Genomic DNA, 23,202 nt, shown 5'->3' with positions numbered 1-23,202 from the left:
CGTCGTACAAAAAGTCTCTCCTTGTGATCAAAAACTCGACGAACCAACGGATCCTCGATCCGTGACTGTGACAAGGGTCATTGCGTAGCAACAAAACGCAGAACGGTAGCAAGGACAGGGTCGGCAGCTGTGGCTGTAGCTACACGACGAAAATCAATCGGAAACGATTCGACCACGTCATCGGTTTCCGAATCAATGAACATGCAAGCAAGTTCGGAGGAATCGAATGCTCTATCCTCAGCAACAGGCAAACGGGACAACGCATCGGCGTTTCCGTGCTGAGCAGTGGACCGATACAAGATATCGTAGCGGTACTGCGAGAGGAAAATAGACCAGCGAATGAATTTCTGCGCTGTACGTGGAAGTACAGGCTTGGTCGGATGAAAAAGCGATGTCAAAGGTTTGTGGTCTCTGATGATGGTAAAGTGACGACCATACAAGAATTCAGAAACTTTGTAACACCACATACGAGAGCCAATGCTTCTTTCTCGATCTGGGAATAATTTCGTTGCGCAGACGAGAGCAATTTGGATGCAAAGGCAATAGGGCGATCGTGCGAATCATCTTTGTGCGCAAGCACAGCACCCATCCCGAAATCCGATGCCTCCACCATCAACGAAAGGGGCTTCCGGGGATCGAATGGCGTAAGGCAAGTATTGGAAAGCAACGCCGATTGCAACTGGCGAAAGGCGCGTTCGCATTCCGTCGTCCAGACGAACGGAACACCTTTACGGCGTAAGCGATGAAGCGGAGCTGAAATGGAAGAGGCGTGGCGCACATAGCGATGACAATAATTAATTTTTCCCAGCACACTCTGTAGCTGCTTCAAATTCTGCGGCGAAGGCAAGTCTTGTATGGCACGGAGGTGCTCTGGACTGGGATGTATGCCTTGGGCATTGAGTACATGTCCCAGATAGGGTAAGTCACGAGCAAAAAACACACATTTGTCCTTCCGCAAGCGAAGACCATTTTGTCGCAAGGCCAGAAACAATGTTCTGAGATTGGCTAAATGTTCTTCTTCCGTCTTTGTGGAGATCACAATATCGTCCAGATAGTTTGCTGCAGTAGGGACCGACGCACAAACAGTTTGTAGATATCGCTGAAACAATGCAGGGGCGGATGCACACCCGAATGGCAGTCGTTTGAATCGGTACAAACCAAGATGCGTGTTAACCACCAAAACGCGCTGGGATTCTTCGTCTACTGGTATTTGCAAGTACGCATCTGCTAGGTCCAACTTCGAAAAATATTTACCCGGGCACAGTTTGTCAAAAATATCTTCCGGGCGGGGTAAAGGAAAAGTTGCAGTCACTAATTGTGGATTCACTGTTGCGTTGAAGTCCACGCAAAGTCTCAATTTTCCCTAAGGTTTTGGCAAAATTACTAAGGGTGATGCCCAGAGAGAAGCCTGCACACGTTCAATTACACCTTGAGATTCCAAATCGTGTAAAGTTCTTGCGACCTCATCACGAAATGCGTGGGGAACATTGCGCGCTCTGAAAAATTTCGATTGCGTGTTTACTTTCAATTCCAAATGTGCTTTATAGTTCTTAGCGCAACCAAGGCCCGGTGCAAAAATGTCTGCAAATTCTTCACATAGACGAGAAACACTGGCTGAAGGCACAGTCTGGTTCACTGATAGGACCTAATTTACTATAGACAAGTTAAACAACTGAGATAAATCTAAACCAAACGAGTTCACTGCAGCAGAAGAACGAAGGACATAAAATGATACAAGTTTTGTTTGTCCCTTGCATGTTGCAAGAAGGCTGCACTGTCCTAACACAGGGATATGCTGTTCTGAATAACTACTGAGCTTAACATTTGCGGCACGCAACGGAGGTGTGCCCAGCTGTTTGTACGTGTCGTGATTGATCAGTGAAACTGCAGCTCCGGTATCAAGCTGGAACGGTATCACTTTGCCTTTAATGTCCAAGTCGACAAAAAGTTTATTGTCCTGCTGACGACAAGACGACTGTCTCGTGCAACTTGAACTGACACTGGTACAAAATCACTTGCAACCTGATGGGATTTCCGTCGATGTCGATGCACACATCTTGTGGGACAAACACAGTCACTGTTAGAGAAATTGGCACTGGGCGGAGTGGAATGAACTACATGAATTTCCATGGGCGAATGTTCACGAGCCCGAGTATTCTGTGTTCGATTCTGATTCCGGCGCAAAGCAAAGGGCCTGGATTGGTTTTGAGCTTCCGATTTGAGCTTTTTCTGGCAAACACTCTGAACATGGCCTTTTTTATTACGGAAAAAGCAAATAGTCTGGCGTGATGGGCAATTCTCACGTGAATGTCTAGTAGCACACTGCGGGCATGATTTCACTACATTTGGGTGTTGGCGCGGGACACATGGCTGAGAGCCAGGCGGCTGTGGCGCGGCCGGGCGCGAGGACTGTTTACTGTTCCGTGCAGCTCGCCCGGCGGGCCGGTTAACCTGACACACGGGTGGTGAAGTAGCAAATGATTCCTGAGCAAAGTCAAGTGTGTCCTGCCTATCCAATACGTCCATAACTTGTTGAAGGGAGGGATTGACTAGTTTTAAAATCTGTTCCCATATACGAACATCAGAAACATTCTGTGCAATTGCATCAAGTACCATTGTATCGGAATAAGGGAGCCCATATTGACACTCAAAAGCATAATCCCTAGTAAGGTCTTGCAAGGTTGCAACCCACTCCCTATCAGTCTGACCTGCCGTACGTTTTGTACGAAAGAATGTATACCGTTTGGCAACTACATTGACAGATTCTTTGAAATATGCATCTAATGCAGAGAAAATTTCGTCCTAAGACAGAATTGCTGCGTCGCGTCAGGGAAATAATTTCTGTTGTGTCTAGACAAGACAGCCTAGACACAATGGGAGGAAGCCGAAAGGCACGCGCTTAAACTCACGCAGGCTGGCGTGAGGTCTGAAACAGGATACGTAATGAATGCTATAAAGAAAAGTACGTAGCTTCTGGAATACTTAACTTTAATCAACATTTGTAGAACATCACTCTTGATGATACATTAATAGAATCTCAATATCAATTGAATACGGCGCCTTGCTGGGTCGTAGCAAATGTAGCTGAAGGCTATGCTAACTATCGTCTCGGCAAATGACAGCGTAATTCTCAGTCAACCATGGCTAGCAACGTCGGCTGTACAACTGGGGTGAGTGCTAGTACGTCTCTCTAGACCTGCTGTGTGGTGGCGCTCGGTCTGCAATTACTGACAGTGGCGACACGCGGGTCCGTCGTATACTAGCGGACCGCGGCCGATTTAAATGCTACCACCTAGCAAGTGTGGTGTCTGGCGGTGACACCACAATTTCACTATCACACGGTACGTCTGGACGCCTACAGATGCTAACAAAAAAGGCTGCCGCTCATTACCTTGAATTCTGTAGGCGGCAAGATGGAATCCAAATTGGCGTGACCACTCCGTCCAGCTTTCCAGTGCCGCATCAAAAGGACGAAAAGGTGGTGCAACTGCGTGTTGTGGCTGCGTGAGCGGTGGAGCGGCGGCTGCCGCATCGTTTTGCATTGCACGTTGACCCTGGACGAGCTGTCCAAGGGCATCCAGTGATGCCTGCGTCTGCAGATTCTGCAAGCGATAAAATTCGGACAGTACATCTGGAGATTGTGGCGAAGCCATGACACAAGTAAATCAGGAAAATCAATACGAACGCAAAATTCTCGTCGCCAAACTGTTGTGACTTGGCAAGACAGCCAAGCCACTATGATTGGTAGCTGAAAGGCACGCGTTAAGCTTATGCAGGCTGGCGTGAGGTCTGGAACATTTAAGGAAGTTAGACTTTAGCAAAAATGGTCGTAGCTGTTGGAATACTTAACTTTAATCCATAATTGGTGAACATCAGTCTCACGGTACATGCATCACAAGATAAATAGCAAATGATAATGGCGCCTTGCTAGGTCGTAGCAAATGACGTAGCTGAAGGCTATGCTAAATATCGTCTCGGCAAATGAGAGCGTAATTTGTCAGTGAACCATCTCTAGCAAAGTCGGCTGTACAACTGGGGCGAGTGCTAGGAAGTCTCTCTAGACCTGCCGTGTGGCGGCGCTCGGTCTGCAATCACTGATAGTGGCGACACGCGGGTCCGACGTATACTAACGGACCGCGGCCGATTTAAAGGCTACCACCTAGCAAGTGTGGTGTCTGGCGGTGACACCACACAGAATCCTTGCGGCAGGCAACACAACTGTGCGTGCACTTCAGACTTCATTCAGTAAGACGTCAGGAGATGGATGGAAACGTCAAATTAACGTTGCTTTCCGAGTCGTATTTAATCCAGAATGAGATGTTATCAAGGTAGTTGAAGGTTCTAGCGATTACACTTCTGTAATTCCCATATGAGTATTCCGATAGCCAAAAGAACCCGTTAGTGTGAAACCATCTGGAACTGCATTAACATCAAAGTGCAAGAACTTGAGACAATACGTGGACTATTCTCTTCGCTAGGTGACCTATTACTGATATTTAGGATTCTCTCCGTCCTAGGCGTAATAGAAATGGAACTTCAGAGGCGCTTTCCGCTATTCTTGACAAACATGAGAAACTTGTAATCACTGCGAGTTACAACTGTGTGATGATAATGGTTCAGGTTGTCAGTAGTTGTGGTGGTGTTATGCTGTAAAACTGCTTACAGCAACGTTAATGGTGGCGCACATAATTTAGCGCTGACTACCTATTTAAGTAAACATAGTGTTGTGGCGTCGTCGCTTGTCTTTATTTGGCCTCAGCTTGAGTAATCCCATTTAACGAACATAGTACTACTTTCGCGGGCTGCTAATGATTAAGTATGACTACAGAGATCATCGTGCGGGTATTACATTAATTCTGCAATGAATTGCTTAAAACATATTACCCTCAGCTATGCAGCTGGAATGACTCATTACACAGGTACTCTATGTTGCACTTGATTAGGGGATCAGTTCGCTGCAATCCTGCTTCTACTGCTTGTAAATACTTGTATACTTCAAAAATGGTTCAAACGGATCGGAGCGCTAGGGCACTTAACGTATGAGGTCATCAGTCCCCTAGAACTTAGAACTAATTAAACCTAACTAACCTAAGGACATCAGACACATCCATGCCCGAGACTGGATTCGAACCTGCGACCATAGCAGTCGCGAGGTTTCGGCTGAAGGTCCTAGAACCGCTCGGCCACTGCGGCCGGCCCATCAACAAGCGACTTATGACTATGCTCATTCAGAGCCCCAGTAAAAAATATACACTCATCAATGCACGTGTCCCCACCAACATCGAAAATAAGAAAAACACCGAAAATGTCGAAAAATTCTGGAACACACTCGAAAATACTATGAGCAAAATTCACCAAGATGACGTGAAAATACTAATGGGAGACTTCAACTCTCTATTTGGGACGGAAAAAGCCTGTAGAAAAATCATTGGTACAGTTTCAACACACCGAAACGCTTAGACCAAAGAACGCGTCTGACTGACATTTGCCAACAATTCAACCACAAAGGATGTCTTCCCACTTTAGGAAAAAACCAGTTCCCAGGTAACATGCTTAGCTACCAGGTGCAAGCTGCTTTCGTTCGCCTTTCGAGACTCGCTGAAAGCCAGAATTTTAATTCTTTTGTAGCACAGCTACAAGCAGGCAGATAAAAACTCAATAAGGGTATCGTAAGACAACGCTCGAGCAAAATTCGTCTTGCTACTTTCAGTAACCCTTAGTGTCAGAGCGAAAACCTTACGGAACTGCCAAATTCATAATGCCACTTTTGTTTTCTGCCGACATATTTTTTGTTGTTGTGAATACATCATTTTATCTATGAAATGTCACATTTTCATAATACTTACAAATGGTACAGGAAATGAAATAAATACAGATCTTTTCGAAGTCAAAACTCGGTAATATACTACTAATTCGTGTTAAAATAGGCTCAATCGTCTCATAGACACTTAATGCTTTATTAAGATAGACTGCTGTCGTGATGTTTCTGTAGTAAGGTGAATTTAATTTGTATTAGTACAGTGAATATTTTAATTGCATTTTCCATTAGTTTACTAAACGCAACAGTAATTATCAAAGTGAAATTAATCATCAGCAGAATTTTCTTTCACGATATCTAAAACGATCTGACAATGCTAAAGTTGTTTACATATTCTACGCCTGTAGAAACCTACTGGTTCTAACGATGTCACTAAACCACAGTAGTTTTAAGAGTATTTTCGTCTAGAAATGAATTGCCTTGACGGTTGATCGATCATGAGCGGGAAAGGTAAAATTTTACAAATATATGACGAGAGGGACAAGTGCTTGAGTGAGAGAGGACTTCCCTGTCAATACAAGTACCTGAGAGACGACTTTCCTATCAATCTCCTGGATAGTTTTGTTTCGCAAAGCAACATAGTGCGTTATCATGCAGTAGCACAGGTGATGTAGTTTTGTTGCTCGATTTTCATACACTGCGACCGAAAGGAGTCTCAGTTGTTGGCAACAAATTCCAGCTGTGTTGCACACACACTGGGGGCAGAATTCGTAGCCCAAAACACACTTTTAGATTTACCAGATGTAAAATATTACGTTCACCCTACTCTTTCCTCGAGTTTACGACTTTTGGTGGGGCTCAGCCTTTCATTTCTTCTTAGGAAGTTAAGGATAAAGGCATCACAACACGTAACTAGTAACAGTACTGCATAGGAATGCTCGATGAGTGACCTGATGACGTTCAATAATAGTCACTCCGTTGATTTTTGTTGTTTCGAATTAGAGCATGCAGTACTCCTACACCAGACTTCTGAACTTTGCCTGTTGGATGCAAATGTCGCATGATGGTAAAACGGTAATCTATCACATATATCAGTAGGCGAGACTTCCTTAATGTGAAAAATCATTCATGCCAGAACGATCTTTGTTGAAACACGAATATCTTTTTCTGGCGTATTTTTCCCAAAAGCACTCGCTCCAAATACAATTCAAATCTTTCTAGCTGCCTCCTCTGCATTCAACCCTCTGTTATACCAAAAGTAAACGTTGTGTTGCAGATGTTACACCTTTTTCCACTTGCGACTCAATTTTACAATGCTGAACTGTAGTTCATGATTTTCAAGCATGCAAAATCCAATGCTTAACTGCAAGATGATAACTAGAGCTTCAAATTCGAAAATGACAGTTGATACATACACTGACAGCGTGGCGCCGCGTTCACATGGGCGGCGCCGGATTTCAGGCGGCGGGTGGCATCTGGCCGGTGGCCGGTAGCCGCTGCAGCGCGAGGAAACGCTCGAACGTAAGGTGTTATGATCGCGACGCAGCCACGAGCTGTCCTGAGTAGTTGTTTCTGAAATACTCGTTATTGCCGGCGGGTAGAATGTTAAGCGAATTATCTTCGATGCTAAATCAGACTCATAACTTTAGACCGAAATGTGGTTAAAAAAAAAACAGTTGGACGCGAACAGGCGACCATAAGTTTAGAATGCACGAAGATTACCACTTTTTTTTTCTCTCGTTTTTGTTCTTTGTATCTGCTCGGTGCGGACGTCGCAAGACACCCGTTTCAGTTAGTCGTTGATCCATTAACTCAGTTTTTTTATTACAGAGGGCATCTAACCCTCTGACCGAACACGCTGAGTTACCGTGCCAGCTACTAGACCACAGGCTTACACAATCCGAGAACATCTCGGAAGTAGACACCACTTCCTGCTAACACTTCCGCATCTAACAGTGTTGGCAGATTGTGCAGATGACCGGGGTGGTCAGTTTTATTGGCCACCTTAAGTGAACGACTCGGACTTAGTCTCTGTGGCGGCTGGCCGGCGGTCAGTTTTTATGTCTAAGACTGCACACTTGAGATATTTTGTTTCCCATGAAATTGTGGCAGACGATGCTGTGGCGTCTTCGAAGCGCGAGCTTCGTCAGTGCATGATATCTCAGCACAGCTGAGCGAACGTTTTCTTCCTGCTGATAGTCTAATGGACAATGGCAATACTGTAGAATAATTTTGACAACTATGTGACCACCGATTTATCTTCGTGAGTGGTTCATAATTATGTTAGTAAATTCACTCGATATGTTTATCTCCTTTAAATTACATTTGCTACATGATTCACATTGACGACGTAGGAAATGTATGTTATTTGGTCCAGGGAGCACGTTCCAACAGAAATTGATGCTTAAATTGACATTTATGTTGCGAATCAGTCGTCTTATCCATCACATGGATAACTAGGATGCTCCGTTTTGCTGCAGTTGTTTCATAGCTAACAAGGGAACCTCCCCATCGCACCCTCCACAGATTTACTTATAAGTTGGCACAGCAGATAGGCCTTGAAAAACTGAACACAGATCAATTGAGAAAACAGGAAGAAGTTGTGTTGAACTATGAAAAAAATAAGCAAAATATACAAACTGAGTAGTCCATGCACGAGATAATCAACATCAAGGAGGGTGTGAGCTCGGGAGCGCCGTGGTCGCCTGGTTAGCGTGAGCAGCTGCCGATGTAGAGGTCCTTGGTTCAAATCTTCCCTTGAGTGAGTCGATTAATTTTTTATTTGCAGACAATCATCACCACACGTACTGTTTATCAACAAATGTAGGAAATAATCATACAAATGTTCGACAATCGTTCGATCCCTTAAGGAACTTTCCGATGCCTTACAGTTTGGAAAATATTCATTGACATTGTGATTGAAGTCGCGAGCTATAGTTGCTGGATTCATATTGCCCACGAAATGCATCTCACGTATTTAATGCACTCTCGTCCAAAGTAGCGAACAGTCAACTGCCAGCCAGGGAGCCTCGTTAGCAGGAATACTCTCTCTTCCGTGCGCTGTAGTCGACTGACGTCATGTGTTTCGATGTTTGTTTATGTGTAGCGTCATCATACTAAGGCGCAGTTACCTCGAATCGAACGGACGGACGGACAAATAGTAATTGTCTGAAAATAAAAAATTAAACTTTTCACTTGAGGGAAGACTTGAACTAAGGACCTCTCGTTCCGCAGCTGGTCACGCTAACCACGGGATCGCCGGCCGAAGTGGCCGTGCGGTTCTAGGCGCTGCAGTCTGGAACCGCGAGACCGCTACGGTCGCAGGTTCAAATCCTGCCTCGGGCATGGATGTGTGTGATGTCCTTAGGTTAGTTCGGTTTAACTAGTTCTAAGTTGAAGTCTCATAGCGCTCAGAGCCATTTGAACCATTTTTTAACTACGGGATCACGGCGCTCTTGAGCTCACTTTATCCTCGTTGTTGCCTATGTTGCGCATTGACTACTCAGTTTGTATATTTTGCTTATTTTTTTCATAGTTCCACACAATTTCTTCCTGTTTTCTCGATTGGTCTGTGTTCGGATTTTCAAGGCCTATCCACTGTGCCAACTTTTTTCTAAATTTGAGGGGGGTGCGATGAGAATGTTCCCTTGTTAGTGGTATTGTGTGTTGGTGGCGTTGCCAGTTTACATACTGTGCGTGTAACACACAATAAATGCGTTGGATGCCTCCTGTGATCAGTTTACTTGAAAAACATTTGTTGTCATCGTAATTTATGTAACTGGCTCTCCGACCTCCAATTTGACAATTTGTGGAAAAATTGTTTACCTTGCTAGTCCTAGTTTCAAACATTGTCTGACAGAAAACGTAGGCATGAAGGAGTCAGTAAAAGCAATTATTCGCTATTATAGCATACTTTGAATCCACTGGACACTTGAATTCTCTATATTGATTCTGAGAGTTTTGTTATTTCTCTTGTTATTTACTGTCTCAATGTCATCCGTGAGAATAAAATTAAAGGCAATTGGATTACTTTCCTGATCTATTAACTATGATTTAATATTCTGCGCTGCTAAATAAATTTTGAAGGTTATATTCTTCATGTAAAATAAGGTATCGGTTTCAGTCCTAGGATTGACGATAAACTTCATAAATACAATTACAGAATAGTGGCATAAAGATTATGGCTCCTCACCATCAACAATAGTTGTTACCCATAGTTTCGTATTTGCTATTTTACCGTCGTTACACTTTAGAGACCAACCTGATCTTTCCACAATGCCATTTTTGACTTGCTTCTTAATATGTCCTATAACTACAGATTTGTTGAAAATATCAACTGTTATATACGCTATTCCACAAATTAAAAACTTCCAGTTATTCTTCATATCTTGAAACTTACTACCGTTGACTTACACCGAAGAAAAGATACACAATAATAAAATGAAATCAAAGATTACAATGTCAAAGCATAGTGTGAATGGTTAAAATGAAATGAACTAAAAATCATCTTCTTGTCTAAAACACGTTACTCTTCCAGAGAACTTCGGCACCTCTCAAAATTTTTTACACCTATGATGTTTAGCCACATGTGGACAAATAGTGGGTCTCATGATGCAGCACTGTTTAGCCGTTACAAAATAAAGCCTCAAAAATCAGTAAATAAAACTATTCTTCTACTGTTGCTCCGAATCGCATATACCAACCGCCCTCTGCTGCGACAACGACTCAGAGTCTATTGGGTATTTGATTTTTCTCTGCTTTTTCGGGCCTCCTTACCTCTCCTTCCAGCCCAACCTTTGTTCTCCAATTACGCCTTCATCGGCGAGCTTCTCCTCAATATTTTTTATTTGTGCTGAATTGTTTTGTACCCTTCTTGCATATACACGTGTGTCATGTATTTTTTAGAGACTGCATGAATATATAAGGTGTGTATTTCTTCTGTTATCAAATTAAATATTACATATCTTGCTGTGAATTAATTTGTTTGTCCACATTCCACTTACTGCGTTTCCTTGAAATTATGTAAAATATAGGTCTGAAAAAAAAACTTGAAACAGCTGTTGCAGTTGATTGGTGAAGGGTTGAAAAAAAAAAAGCACCTCTGCTGATGCTGCTTAGTATCGCGTATAGCCTCCTTCGGCTTCCACAACAGCTCGAAGTCTGTTGGGCATTGAGCCCACAACTCTAGCCACATAACTAGGATATTCAAGTAACTCATTCCAAGCGTCATGAATCACATCAGAAAGCTGTCGGCGAGTCGACGGTGACTGCCCCTTTTCTCGTATTACTCTGACCATTTCTGCCCAAATATTCTCAATGGGATACATGTCAGCTCCTTTAGGTGGCCATTCCATTGCAGTAATATTACTATGGTCGTCGAACCACCTCTTAACCATATGAATAGGCGAGCGATCTTGGTGGAACATGATCTGATCGTCGCCAAATCTTGCTGTCACAGAAGGCAACATCACGTTCTCCAGAATTGATATGTAATTGCGCGCATCGAATCTTCCTTCCACTTCCCACAGGAGCCCACACCCTTCGGCCGATATCCATGCCCATACCGTTACCGACTCCCTGCCACTCCTTCGGCAACTGTAAATATACACTCCTGGAAATGGAAAAAAGAACACATTGACACCGGTGTGTCAGACCCACCATACTTGCTCCGGACACTGCGAGAGGGCTATACAAGCAATGATCACACGCACGGCACAGCGGACACACCAGGAACCGCGGTGTTGGCCGTCGAATGGCGCTAGCTGCGCAGCATTTGTGCACCGCCGCCGTCAGTGTCAGCCAGTTTGCCGTGGCATACGGAGCTCCATCGCAGTCTTTAACACTGGTAGCATGCCGCGACAGCGTGGACGTGAACCGTATGTGCAGTTGACGGACTTTGAGCGAGGGCGTATAGTGGGCATGCGGGAGGCCGGGTGGACGTTCCGCCGAATTGCTCAACACGTGGGGCGTGAGGTCTCCACAGTACATCGATGTTGTCGCCAGTGGTCGGCGGAAGGTGCACGTGCCCGTCGACCTGGGACCGGACCGCAGCGACGCACGGATGCACGCCAAGACCGTAGGATCCTACGCAGTGCCGTAGGGGACCGCACCGCCACTTCCCAGCAAATTAGGGACACTGTTGCTCCTGGGGTATCGGCGAGGTCCATTCGCAACCGTCTCCATGAAGCTGGGCTACGGTCCCGCACACCGTTAGGCCGTCTTCCGCTCACGCCCCAACATCATGCAGTCCGCCTCCAGTGGTGTCGCGACAGGCGTGAATGGAGGGACGAATGGAGACGTGTCGTCTTCAGCGATGAGAGTCGCTTCTGCCTTGGTGCCAATGATGGTCGTATGCGTGTTTGGCGCCGTGCAGGTGAGCGCCACAATCAGGACTGCATACGACCGAGGCACACAGGGCCAACACCCGGCATCATGGTGTGGGGAGCGATCTCCTACACTGGCCGTACACCACTGGTGATCGTCGAGGGGACACTGAATAGTGCACGGTACATCCAAACCGTCATCGAACCCATCGTTCTACCATTCCTAGACTGGCAAGGGAACTTGCTGTTCCAACAGGACAATGCACGTCCGCATTATCCCGTGCCACCCAACGTGCTCTAGAAGGTGTAAGTCAACTACCCTGGCCAGCAAGATCTCCGGATCTGTCCCCCATTGAGCATGTTTGGGACTGGATGAAGCGTCGTCTCACGCGGTCTGCACGTCCAGCACGAACGCTGGTCCAACTGAGGCGCCAGGTGGAAATGGCAAGGCAAGCCGTTCTGTCAGTGTGATCATGTGATGTATCTGACCCCAGGAATGTGTCAATAAAGTTTCCCCTTCTTGGGCCAATGAATTCACGGTGTTCTTATTTCAATTTCCAGGAGTGTATTTTCGATTATACCTAGCACCTTTAGGCCGGTAAACAAGTACTTTTCCGGTTGATGCTATAGAGAAAACTTTTTCGTCCGTGAAAATCACTCGCCCAAAAACTGGAGAGGTTTGTCGACATTTCCAGCAGCTAAAGAAAGGCGAGCTCCTCTGTGGGAAACAGTCAATGTCTCTTTCACAGCAGCGCTTCTTGCTCTCAGTCCACCTTCCCTTAGACGACGAGTGACGGTCTTACTGCTAACATTGAGACCCAAAGTTAGCTGAATTTGTCGTGCGTTGACAAATGGGTGGTTGTCAGTGAAACGGCGTATCTGCTGATCGTGAGCTACTTTTGTTTTGCGGCGACGGCCATGAGGCCTCCCATTCAGGTTACCACTCTCTTCCTTTCGTCTGATCCACCTGGCTACCGTCTACTTGTGAAGACCCATAGTTCTTCCCATATAGCCATTTGAAAATCCCTCTGCATGGAGTGCTATTATAGCGCCCTTGTCTGCCTCAGCCAGATGGGCCATTTAGCGTTGACTGAATGATTTGTCGCGGTTAATATCTGCTGCGGAAACAGCGCTAGCAAGAAACAGACTGCCTCCTCCACGATGGCAGCCACAACGCAGTGGCCAAGTATGTGTAACACGGAAATCGATGGCATAAACGAGAGATCTCAAGCCCCTACCCGTGTCATTACATAGTGGAGCAACTTAGAATTTGTAATTTTTCTCAGAAGGGACTGGTCCACTCTTGTCATGTCTTATCCTGATAAATATTACATGAAATGAAACGTTTACGTTTTGCATATGCGGCAGGCCTAACGCAAGAAACATTTCTGACATATTTAAGGCAACCTGAAGAACACTTCGTGAATTTTAGCTGTAGAAGATTGCCTTATAAGAAGGAAATCGTGTTTATCCCCGCTTGCCGTGTTTCCAAGTGACGCAGTTTACTCTGAGGCGTACATAATTCTCGCCGGGCGTAAGAAGCGACTCGACTAACGAGGGGAACTCGCCAGGTGTCATAGGCTGATTGTCCGGAAACTTTGCTCAGTGAAGGAGAGGACAAAATAAGCGAACGTGTGTTTCGACTTATCTGCAGACACTCGACCGTTTCCGAGAAAACGACGGTCAAAGTTATCAACGCGCTGTTGCTATAGTGTAGATACCTTCTGCAGCCGAGAACGCAATTGAAGCGGTGGCTCAGTGGCTACCGTCGTTCCTGCTTAACTTTGATTCTCGTGTTCGAGACCATATTGGGTATTTTTATTATTATTTTTTCCTGCCTCTCTGTCAGAATTATCTACGAACGTTTTTTTCTCATTTATGTTGAAATAATGTTGTCATTATTCGCCAATTAACTTTATTTGTAATTAATGAATTAAAAAAATAATAAACGAATGAGACGAGCTGATCTAAAATCATCTAGTCTGCCTCATGTATCGTTATATCCAAATGGTTTATAAATGTTAATCTACATTCAGATCCGATGATGGCATACGTTGAAACCGGTTATCCAGTAAACAGTATTTAAGCGATCTTGGCTTCTGAATTATTTCTACAACAGAGTGATCGCCCCACTACGCACTATGTGTTCCATTTTTAACTGCCCGCATCTCGTGGTCGTGCGGTAGCGTTCTCGCTTCCCACGCCCGGGTTCCCGGGTTCGATTCCCGGCGGGGTCAGGGATTTTCTCTGCCTCGTGATGACTGGGTGTTGTGTGCTGTCCTTAGGTTAGTTAGGTTTAAGTAGTTCTAAGTTCTAGGGGACTTATGGCTACAGCAGTTGAGTCCCATAGTGCTCACAAGGGAACCTCCCCATAGCACCCCCCTCAGATTTAGTTATAAATTGACATAGTGGATAGGCCTTGAAAAACTGAACACACATCAATGGAGAAAACAGGAAGAAGTTGTGTGGAACTATGAAAAAATAAGCAAAATATACAAACTGAGTAGTCCATGTGCAACGTAGGCAACATCAAGGACTAAGTCAGCTGAGGAGCACCGTGGTCCCGTGGTTAGAGTGAGCAGCTGCGGAACAAGAGGTCCTAGGTTCGAGTCTTCCCTCGAGTGAAAATTTTACTTTCTTTATTTTAGCAAAGTTACGATCTGTCCGTTCATTCATTGACGTCTCTGTTCACTGTAATAAGTTCAGTTCTGTGTTTTGCGACCGCACCGCAAAACCGTGCGATTAGTAGACGACAGGACGTGCCCCTCAAATAGGAACAGAAAACATTTGATCGCAAGGTCATAGGTCAACCGATTGCTCCACAGGAAAACACGTCTGATATATTCTATACGACACTGGTGACGGCGTGTGCGTCACATGACAGGAATATGTTATCGACCCACCTATCTTGCACACTTGGCGAATGGGTAGAAAGATTCTTCTACCTTGCCCGATTTAGGTTTTCTTGTGGATGTGATAATCACTCCCAAAAAAGTGATGAAAACATAAGAGTTTGTCACATAAACTGCAACAAATGAATGCAACAGTTTCACAGTCGCACAGTTTTCCCTGTGCTCTGTCAAAACATATGTTTTTTACGTTTTCAAATGTTTCCGTGTGTAGTCCGTCAAATCCTGCATTTCGTCCAAGCAAATCTGACCATGTCCTGGAATTTTGGAGAGCGAAGTTGATTATGTGTGAGTGCCTGAACTTTGATAATTGTCTGAAAATAAAAAATTAAACTTTTCATTCGAGAGAAGTCTTGAACCAAGGACCTCTCGTTTTGTAGCTGCTCACGCTAACCACGGGACCACGACGCTCGTACGCTCATACTCTCCTTGATGTTGCCTAGATTGCACATGGACTACTCAGTTTGTATATTTTGCTTATTTTTTTCATAGTTCCACACAACTTCTTCCTGTTTTCTCGATTGATCTGTGTTCAGTTTTTCAAGGCCTATCCCTGTGCCAACTTGTAACTAAATCTGAAGGGGGTGCGATGGGGAGGTTCCCTTGTCAGAGCCATTTGAACCAACCTTTCTAACTTATTTCTGTACACAGTAAATTAACTGAACGACAACAGTGCTTCAACATAAATTGGAATAAACATTCGTAGATAATTCAGAGAGTGGGGGGGGGGGGGATGGAAAAACCGGGTTTCGAACTGGCAGCGCAAAGTTCCGAAGTCGCTATGGTAGCCGCAGTTGAATCCTTACCCGCTAAGAGGTATCTACACTATAGCAACAGCGCATTGAAAACTTTGACCGTCGTTTTCTCAGAAGCGGTAGAGTGTAAGCAGATAAGCCGAGACACGTGTTCGCTTATTTTTTCCCCTCTTTCACTGAGCGAAGTTTCAGCAAGATCGGGGTATGACACTTGGCGTGTCCCCTCTTAAGTGGCGTAGACAGAATGCGTCCACTTTCCTCGACTACCCATTGACATGTTTGGAAACTTTCTTTCTTGTAGTGGCACTTTGCATTATGAGGGCTGGTTTTCCTGATAACGATACACTAATGGACTTTGCTCCTAATTTACGTTACTGTGTAGTAGATCGACTGCAACTACTTAAACCGGAAATGTTTGTTTATTTGGATACTCGGCTTCTTAGTTGCTACATTTCGCTATAATATTTTCCTTTGCTTCAAAACGGCAAGTTAAGATGACCACTGCAACTTGGTAACACCAGTAACAATTTAATACTTTGAAACAGTTATGTGTGGTGTACGAGGAGTGTACTCTGTTGACTGAGGAATACATTAAACACGAAAGCTGCGTCCAATAACAATAATTAACTTTCGGTTACATGACAAAACACAAGTCGAAGCACTGTCAGTTCATCTCAGTACCAAGTAAAACTTAAACTGGACGGTCGAAAACATACTTTTGTGGGGAAGGCAAACGAATGACTGCGTTTTATTGGCCGCACACTAAGAATACGCAGCATGCCAACTGAAAACACTGCCTACACTACGTTTGTCCGTCCACTGCTATAATATCCTTGACAGACGCGATTGACTGTGCACGCAAAAACGTCCAAGGGACGGTAGCACGATTTGTAATGTCACGAAATAGGGGAGAGAGGGTCCCAGATTTGATAATCGAGTTGGGGTAACGTTCACGAAAAAAAAAAGCGTTTTTCGTTGCCGCGAGATCTTTATACGAAATTTCAATCACTAACATCTGTTCTGAATGCCAAAACATTATTTCCTCGGGAACTTACGCAGGAAGAAACCATAGTAATAACGTAATTCAAGGCTCGCATGAAAAGATTTAAGTGGTCCTTTTTCCCGCACACTGTTAATGAGTGGGACGGTAGAGAAATAGTCCGAACCTTCTGCCAAGCACGTAAGTCTGGGCCGGTCGAAGTGGCCGTGCGCTTCTAGGCGCTACAGTCTGGACCCGAGAGACCGCTACGGTCGCAGGTTCGAATCCTACCTCGGGCATGGATGTGTGTGAGGTCCTTAGGTTAGTTAGGTTTAATTAGTTCTAAGTTCCAGGGGACTGATGGCCTCAGAAGTTAAGTCGCATAGTGCTCAGAGCCATTTTTGAACCAACCACGTAAGTCTGGATTGCAAAGAAATCCTGTTGATGTAGATGTAGATGTAACAACGAAATTATGTTGTAATTGTGACATGTGAATTTCATTTGATTTGAACATCAAAGTTGTTTACTGTTTATTTACTTTTTGTTCATTACTTTCAGCCATATACGAACACCTAGGCGCGTTAAATTGATATTGAAATAAAGTGTCATGCATGCACCAATAACAATAAATTCTTGCCTTCTTGTTATGGTACTGCAGTATCTGCCAGCGTCTTCAGAAGTGGGTATCCCACACGACGTTCCTAGGGTGTTTATAAATGGATATTTCAGACGACTTAGAGCAAAGTTTGAATGTAGTTTCGTAAAAGTTCCGTGATCAAACGATCTGAGTTGCTGGCGAATACAGTTTATCCTCACTAGACAGTATAAATTATCATTATACATGAGGTGAATAGGGTTTCGCCGGGTGCGGTGGCCGAGCGGTTCCAGGCGCTTCAGTCACGAAGCGCGGCTGCTTCAGTCGCAGATTGGAATCCTACCTCGGGTATAGATGTCTGTGATCTCCTTAGGCTAGCTAGGTTTAAGTAGTTCTAGGTCTAGGGGCTGATGACATAAGCAGTTTGGTTGCATAGTTCTTGAAGCCATTTTTTGACGTTTCCCGTAAATTTTCTACATCTACATCTACATCCATACTCCGCAAGCCACCTGACGGTGTGTGGCGGAGGGTACCTTCAGTACCTCTATCGGTTCTCCCTTCTATTCCAGTCTCGTATTGTTCGTGGAAAGAAGGATTGTCGGTATGCCTCTGTGTGGGCTCTAATCTCTCTGATTTTATACTCATGGTCTCTTCGCGAGATATACGTAGGAGGGAGCAATATACTGCTTGACTCTTCGGTGAAGGTATGTTCTCGAAACTTTGACAAAAGCCCGTACCGAGCTACTGAGCGTCTCTCCTGCAGAGTCTTCCACTGGAGTTTATCTATCATCTCCGTAACGCTTTCGCGATTACTAAATGATCCTGTAACGAAGCGCGCTGCTCTGCGTTGGATCTTCTCTATGTCTTGTATCAACCCTATCTGGTACGGATCCCACACTGCTGAGCAATATTCAAGCAGTGGGCGAACAAGCGTACTGTAACCTACTTCCTTTGTTTTCGGATTGCATTTCCTTAGGATTCTTCCAATGAATCTCAGTCTGGCATCTGCTTTACCGACAGTCAACATTATATGATCATTCCATTTTAAATCACTCCTAATGCGTACTCCCAGATAATTTATGGTATTAACCGCTTCCAGTTGCTGACCTGCTATTTTGTAGCTAAATGATAAAGGATCTATCTTTCTGTGTATTCGCAGCACATTACACTTGTCTACATTGAGATTCAATTGCCATTCCCTGCACCATGCGTCAATTCGCTGCAGATCCTCCTGCATTTCAGTACAATTTTCCATTGTTACAACCTCTCGATACACCACAGCATCATCTGCAAAAAGCCTCAGTGAACTTCCGATGTCATCCACCAGGTCATTTATGTATATTGTGAATAGCAAATGTCCTATGACACTCCCCTGCGGCACACCTGAAATCACTCTTACTTCGGAAGACTTCTCTCCATTGAGAATAACATGCTGCGTCCTGTTATCTAGGAACTCTTCAATCCAATCACACAATTGGTCTGATAGTCCATATGCTCTTACTTTGTTTTTCTTTACATAAACGGCCGTATCTTTAGATTGCGTTGACATAGAAGCTCACTTTTTTACACCACCAAGGGACCGGTTACCGCAAGAAGTACGATACATTTACGCTTATTATGTCTACCCGTTCTGGAGGTAAACGGGTTTTAAGGGTTGGGTAGACCGATAGACGGTCAAGAAAGTGAGACTAGTAGGGTTCCGTTTTTATCGGTTTAGGTGACGAAACTCTAACAACGAAAACAAGCTACGACAGCTACTGAAAATCAGGGCCGCATAAATAACGCCCCCTACTCTTTATTCGAAATGTGCTAGTTGCAGGCGATACATCAGCATATTAATCGTAGCTACGCTTTCGATCCAAATCACGTTTACAGGAATGCAAATAGAATCCATTTGCCTATACACGTGGTAATTCACATCCCAGTATTAATGCCACCGCGTTTTAGAAGTGCGAACATTCCCATTGCTAGCTGGCTAGAGAAACACTTCGGCTAATGAACGTTTTCTGGTTGTGGCGAGTCTAGTGGAGAATTGTAAACAGTGTATAATACGGTTGGCAGCTATGTAGCCGTTTATTTCCTGGGGTGGTGCAGAATTATCCTACTAAATTTACTCTCTCATAACAGTATTTTGTTATTTCGATAAACATCCCGAATGATTGTCACATAAGCGGTGACATAAAGGAAGAAAATTCATGTTTTTGAGTCTAGAAAGCTCTATGCAACAGAAACTGCAGGTCATTTTGTCATTTTCATTGCGAAATTGCCGGCTTACTCATGTCTGGGTTAATAATAGAGGGCTGCTTGCCTGGGTTGTCTGCTAGCGTAGTGAAAGGAGGGTCTGGTTTGTTTCCGGTTCTAATCTCGATGGAGGCAGGTAGAATATCAGCAAAGCAATTTTAAGAAATTCTCGCGCCCCCAATACGTTTTATCGCTACCTTTATTCTGTACTGGCGCCCCGTGGATGTCAATATGACACTCTTGTAAAATTTCATACATGTTACTGCCTACTTTTTCCGCTTCTGTCAATAATGGAATTGACTTAAGTGTGGCACTGAATGATTTTTAACTGAATTTCATTATGAATCTTCACGCATTGCTAAATTTGCACACTTTCATGGTAGGCTAGCAACGGTAATCCAGTATGACAGGTCTGAACGTTGACACAGACCGTTTCGCGGCCGAATGGGGATAATATTTTGCTAATTCGTAACGATCTGGGGTTCTTTGCCTTACTAAAACAGTCATGTTATCTCGATAAGTTGAAATTCATTTTTTTTTTGGCACAATTCATACCAATTAGCGTTTCTTCTTTCAGTTCTGTCTTATATTTACGTGTTGTATTTAACACACTAATCAGCATTTATATAGTCTTACAAATGATTAAAAACAGCCTAAAAAGTTCAGATAGTTTGTCAGTTTCACGCCTGTGCATAGTATGTTGGTAGCACTTCGTCGCCTTGCCTCTTATGCTGTGTAGCAGACTTTAAAGCCGTGCAGATCGGCATCACGAAAAGGCGAGGGGTCTCGCTCGTTTTGTCCACGACTGTACATACCTGTTGCAACTGGCGTGTTTCACGACTTCCACGGTGGGACAGGAATGACTGTGGCGTGATGCGACGTCTTGTTTCAGGCAAGTTGCCTTCGACTGGAAAGCACGCGACCTACATAGTCAACGGGCAACAAGCGAAGCTCGGCCAATTCCCATACCAGGTTTCCGTCAAAGGCGACAGGAGGATGATATGCGGCGGATCCCTTATCTCCGAGAAGGCGGTCCTCACCGCTGCCCACTGCACCAACTCGTGAGTAGCAACAGCAGCCGGAGAACACTTGCACAAAGGTGTTCAAAAATTAACGCAAACTCTCGATACAATGGCCGAATTCGAGTGCTTCAGACGTATTGTTTGAATATATCGGGCCGTTCACGACTCTACGCGCTACCAACATGTTCCAAAAAGTCGAGCCGAAAATGTCTTTCTTGAGGGAGTCATATCTCTGGTTCAACTGATCTCAGAGACGAGAGATCAAGTGTTTTGGGAACCCTTGGCCAAGGGACTATTTGTACACCTATCGGAAGAACGGGCACACTGTATCTAACCTCCAGTACAGAGCCAAAATTTAAACGTTACCTACTTTTTCCAGCCCATGCTAATTGCTTCAATCGGTTGGTTCTTCTGCATTAGGTGAGTGTACAGTGGAACTTAGGCAGCTTGTAAAGGCACCATTTGTTCATGGGCAATTCCTGAGAAAACCCCCAAAACAGTAATTTTTCGGTAAGAGAAGCATCAGCTTTGGGGATGACCATTTCTTTAATTTCTTTTCATGACACTTCGATGAAATTATGAAGGATTTTTAAGATGATTTTATCTTCTTCTTAAGAAGATAAACTTCGGTAATTTTTTTGTATAATTATCCATTACCGAGGTTCAGAGGTTCAAAGATACCGTACTTATGCAAGTAAAATATGCTCTTAATATCCAGCATGAGGCATAAATATTCTTTTACGTGACATAGTGAACACTTGCTTAGGGTTCTGGGGTCTTAAAACTTTGTTTTTACTTGCGATTTTTACACCAGTAAAACTTTGAGACCCGCTGGTTCTGTGAAACGGGTAATTCACGCCTATACAGGCTGTCTTGTGTCTTGACATGGAATTTATTCGGTGGTGCCACCTAGCAGCATAGACACTTTTCAAAAATTTATTTGGATCCACGAAATTCTTTGTGCTTGAAAATCAAACGCCATATTTTTTGGTATACTGTAGCTGTAGCGTACAGATACCGTGCATTTTTATCCATGTATTGTAAGGCGGACTTGCGTTGGATGGGTGATGGTTTTGTGTTAAGCTTGTGTTATGCGTACTTATTTGTTTTTTATATGTGTCACAGTTTGTAAATGTTTAAGCGTATAAATAAATAGTGTAACAGGGGAAAAAATGAACCAGCTGAAAAATGCTCCCGTCAGAGCAGAAAATGGCGAAAGTGGTCGTCTTTAAAAGACTTTGACAGAGAGGTGGGGAACCAGCTGCCTCAGGCAAACACTTTAATGCCTTTTTGTGCTGAAAGAGGGCAGAGACATTAACAGTGGAAGAAAGAGGAGGCAGTGTCAATGGTAAAGAAAGAGAGAGGAGACTGTGATTGTGTGTGAGAGAGAATAACAATGAAAGATAAACAGAGATGGACGAATCCAGTAGCAGTGAAAGCCAAAGAGAGAGAAGATGGTGATGGCTAGTGAGAGACAGCGGCAGTAAAAGAGAAAGAGATATGGGCCGAGATAGTAGCAGTGGGAGCAAAGGAGAGGAGACAGTGTAAATGAAAAGAGAGATGAGTAGAGACCATATATAGACTTTCTTGGTGAGAAAAGGGGTTGGGGGGGGGGGGGGATCAGGATCCCACAGACTGGAGAACTTTCAAACGAAACAATTTGCCCTTTCCCTCATGCACTATATCCACGTGTTAAGGTTTCCATGTCTAGGGGTCAAAACATTGAGCAAGGACATGTCTGGAGAAGTGACAATAGTGGCTGAAGAAGAAGACAGCTGACTGTAAGCGAGAGAGAAAGAGACAGTGAGAGACGAAGAATGGTACAAAGACAATAACAATGGGACAGAGAGAGACAACGAAAGTGGCGGAGATACACACAGTGGTAACATAGAGCGAGAGAAAGAGATGGCGACAGTGACAGTGGTAGAGACTGACAGCGGAGAGTGCCAATGGGAGTAATAGGAAAAAGTGGGAGAGAGACACATATACACTAATAGTGAGAGGGAGATGCTGAGTATGAAGGCTTCACTACAAAGAGAGACTGACTAAAAGGATGTAGGATCTTCGGTGTTAAGTGATCGGGAATATGTTTGTTGTGTCTAGACGAGACAGCCTAGACGCAATGAGAGGAAGCCGAAAGGCACTCGCTTAAACTCACGCAGGCTGGCGTGAGGTCTGAAACAGGATACGTAATGAATGCTATAAAGAAAAGTACGTAGCTTCTGGAATACTTAACTTTAATCAACATTTGTAGAACATCGCTCTTGATGATACACTAATAGAATCTCAATATCTATACTGGTAATGGCGCCTTGCTAGGTCGTAGCAAATGTAGCTGAAGGCTATGCTAACTATCGTCTCGGCAAATGACAGCGTAATTCTCAGTGAACCATGGCTAGCAACGTCGGCTGCACAACTGGGACGAGTGCTAGTACGTCTCTCTAGACCTGCCGTGTGGTGGCGCTCGGTCTGCAATTACTGACAGTGGCGACACGCGGGTCCGTCGTATACTAGCGGACCGCGGCCGATTTGAAAACTACCACCTAGCAAGTGTGGTGTCTGGCGGTGACACCACAATGTTCACATGCCAAAATTTTTGGTGGGAGGCGGAATGAGAATC

General features: G+C 44.4%; 1 protein-coding gene across 1 annotated transcript in view; it reads left to right on the top strand.

The window, feature by feature from the left end:
* LOC126101249 (brachyurin-like) overlaps positions 1–23,202 on the top strand; it is a 119,081-nt gene that overhangs the window by 37,837 nt on the left and 58,042 nt on the right. Inside the window, exon 3 of the mRNA XM_049911936.1 lies at positions 20,453–20,621. Coding sequence (XP_049767893.1) covers positions 20,453–20,621 — 169 coding nt within the window. The remainder of the gene's footprint in view (positions 1–20,452; positions 20,622–23,202) is intronic.

The sequence above is a fragment of the Schistocerca cancellata genome, chromosome 9 (assembly GCF_023864275.1).
Source record: "Schistocerca cancellata isolate TAMUIC-IGC-003103 chromosome 9, iqSchCanc2.1, whole genome shotgun sequence".
In the NCBI taxonomy this organism is placed as follows: domain Eukaryota; kingdom Metazoa; phylum Arthropoda; class Insecta; order Orthoptera; family Acrididae; genus Schistocerca; species Schistocerca cancellata.
Note: the sequence above shows the minus strand (reverse complement) of the source record. Positions and strands in the feature narration are given on the sequence as shown.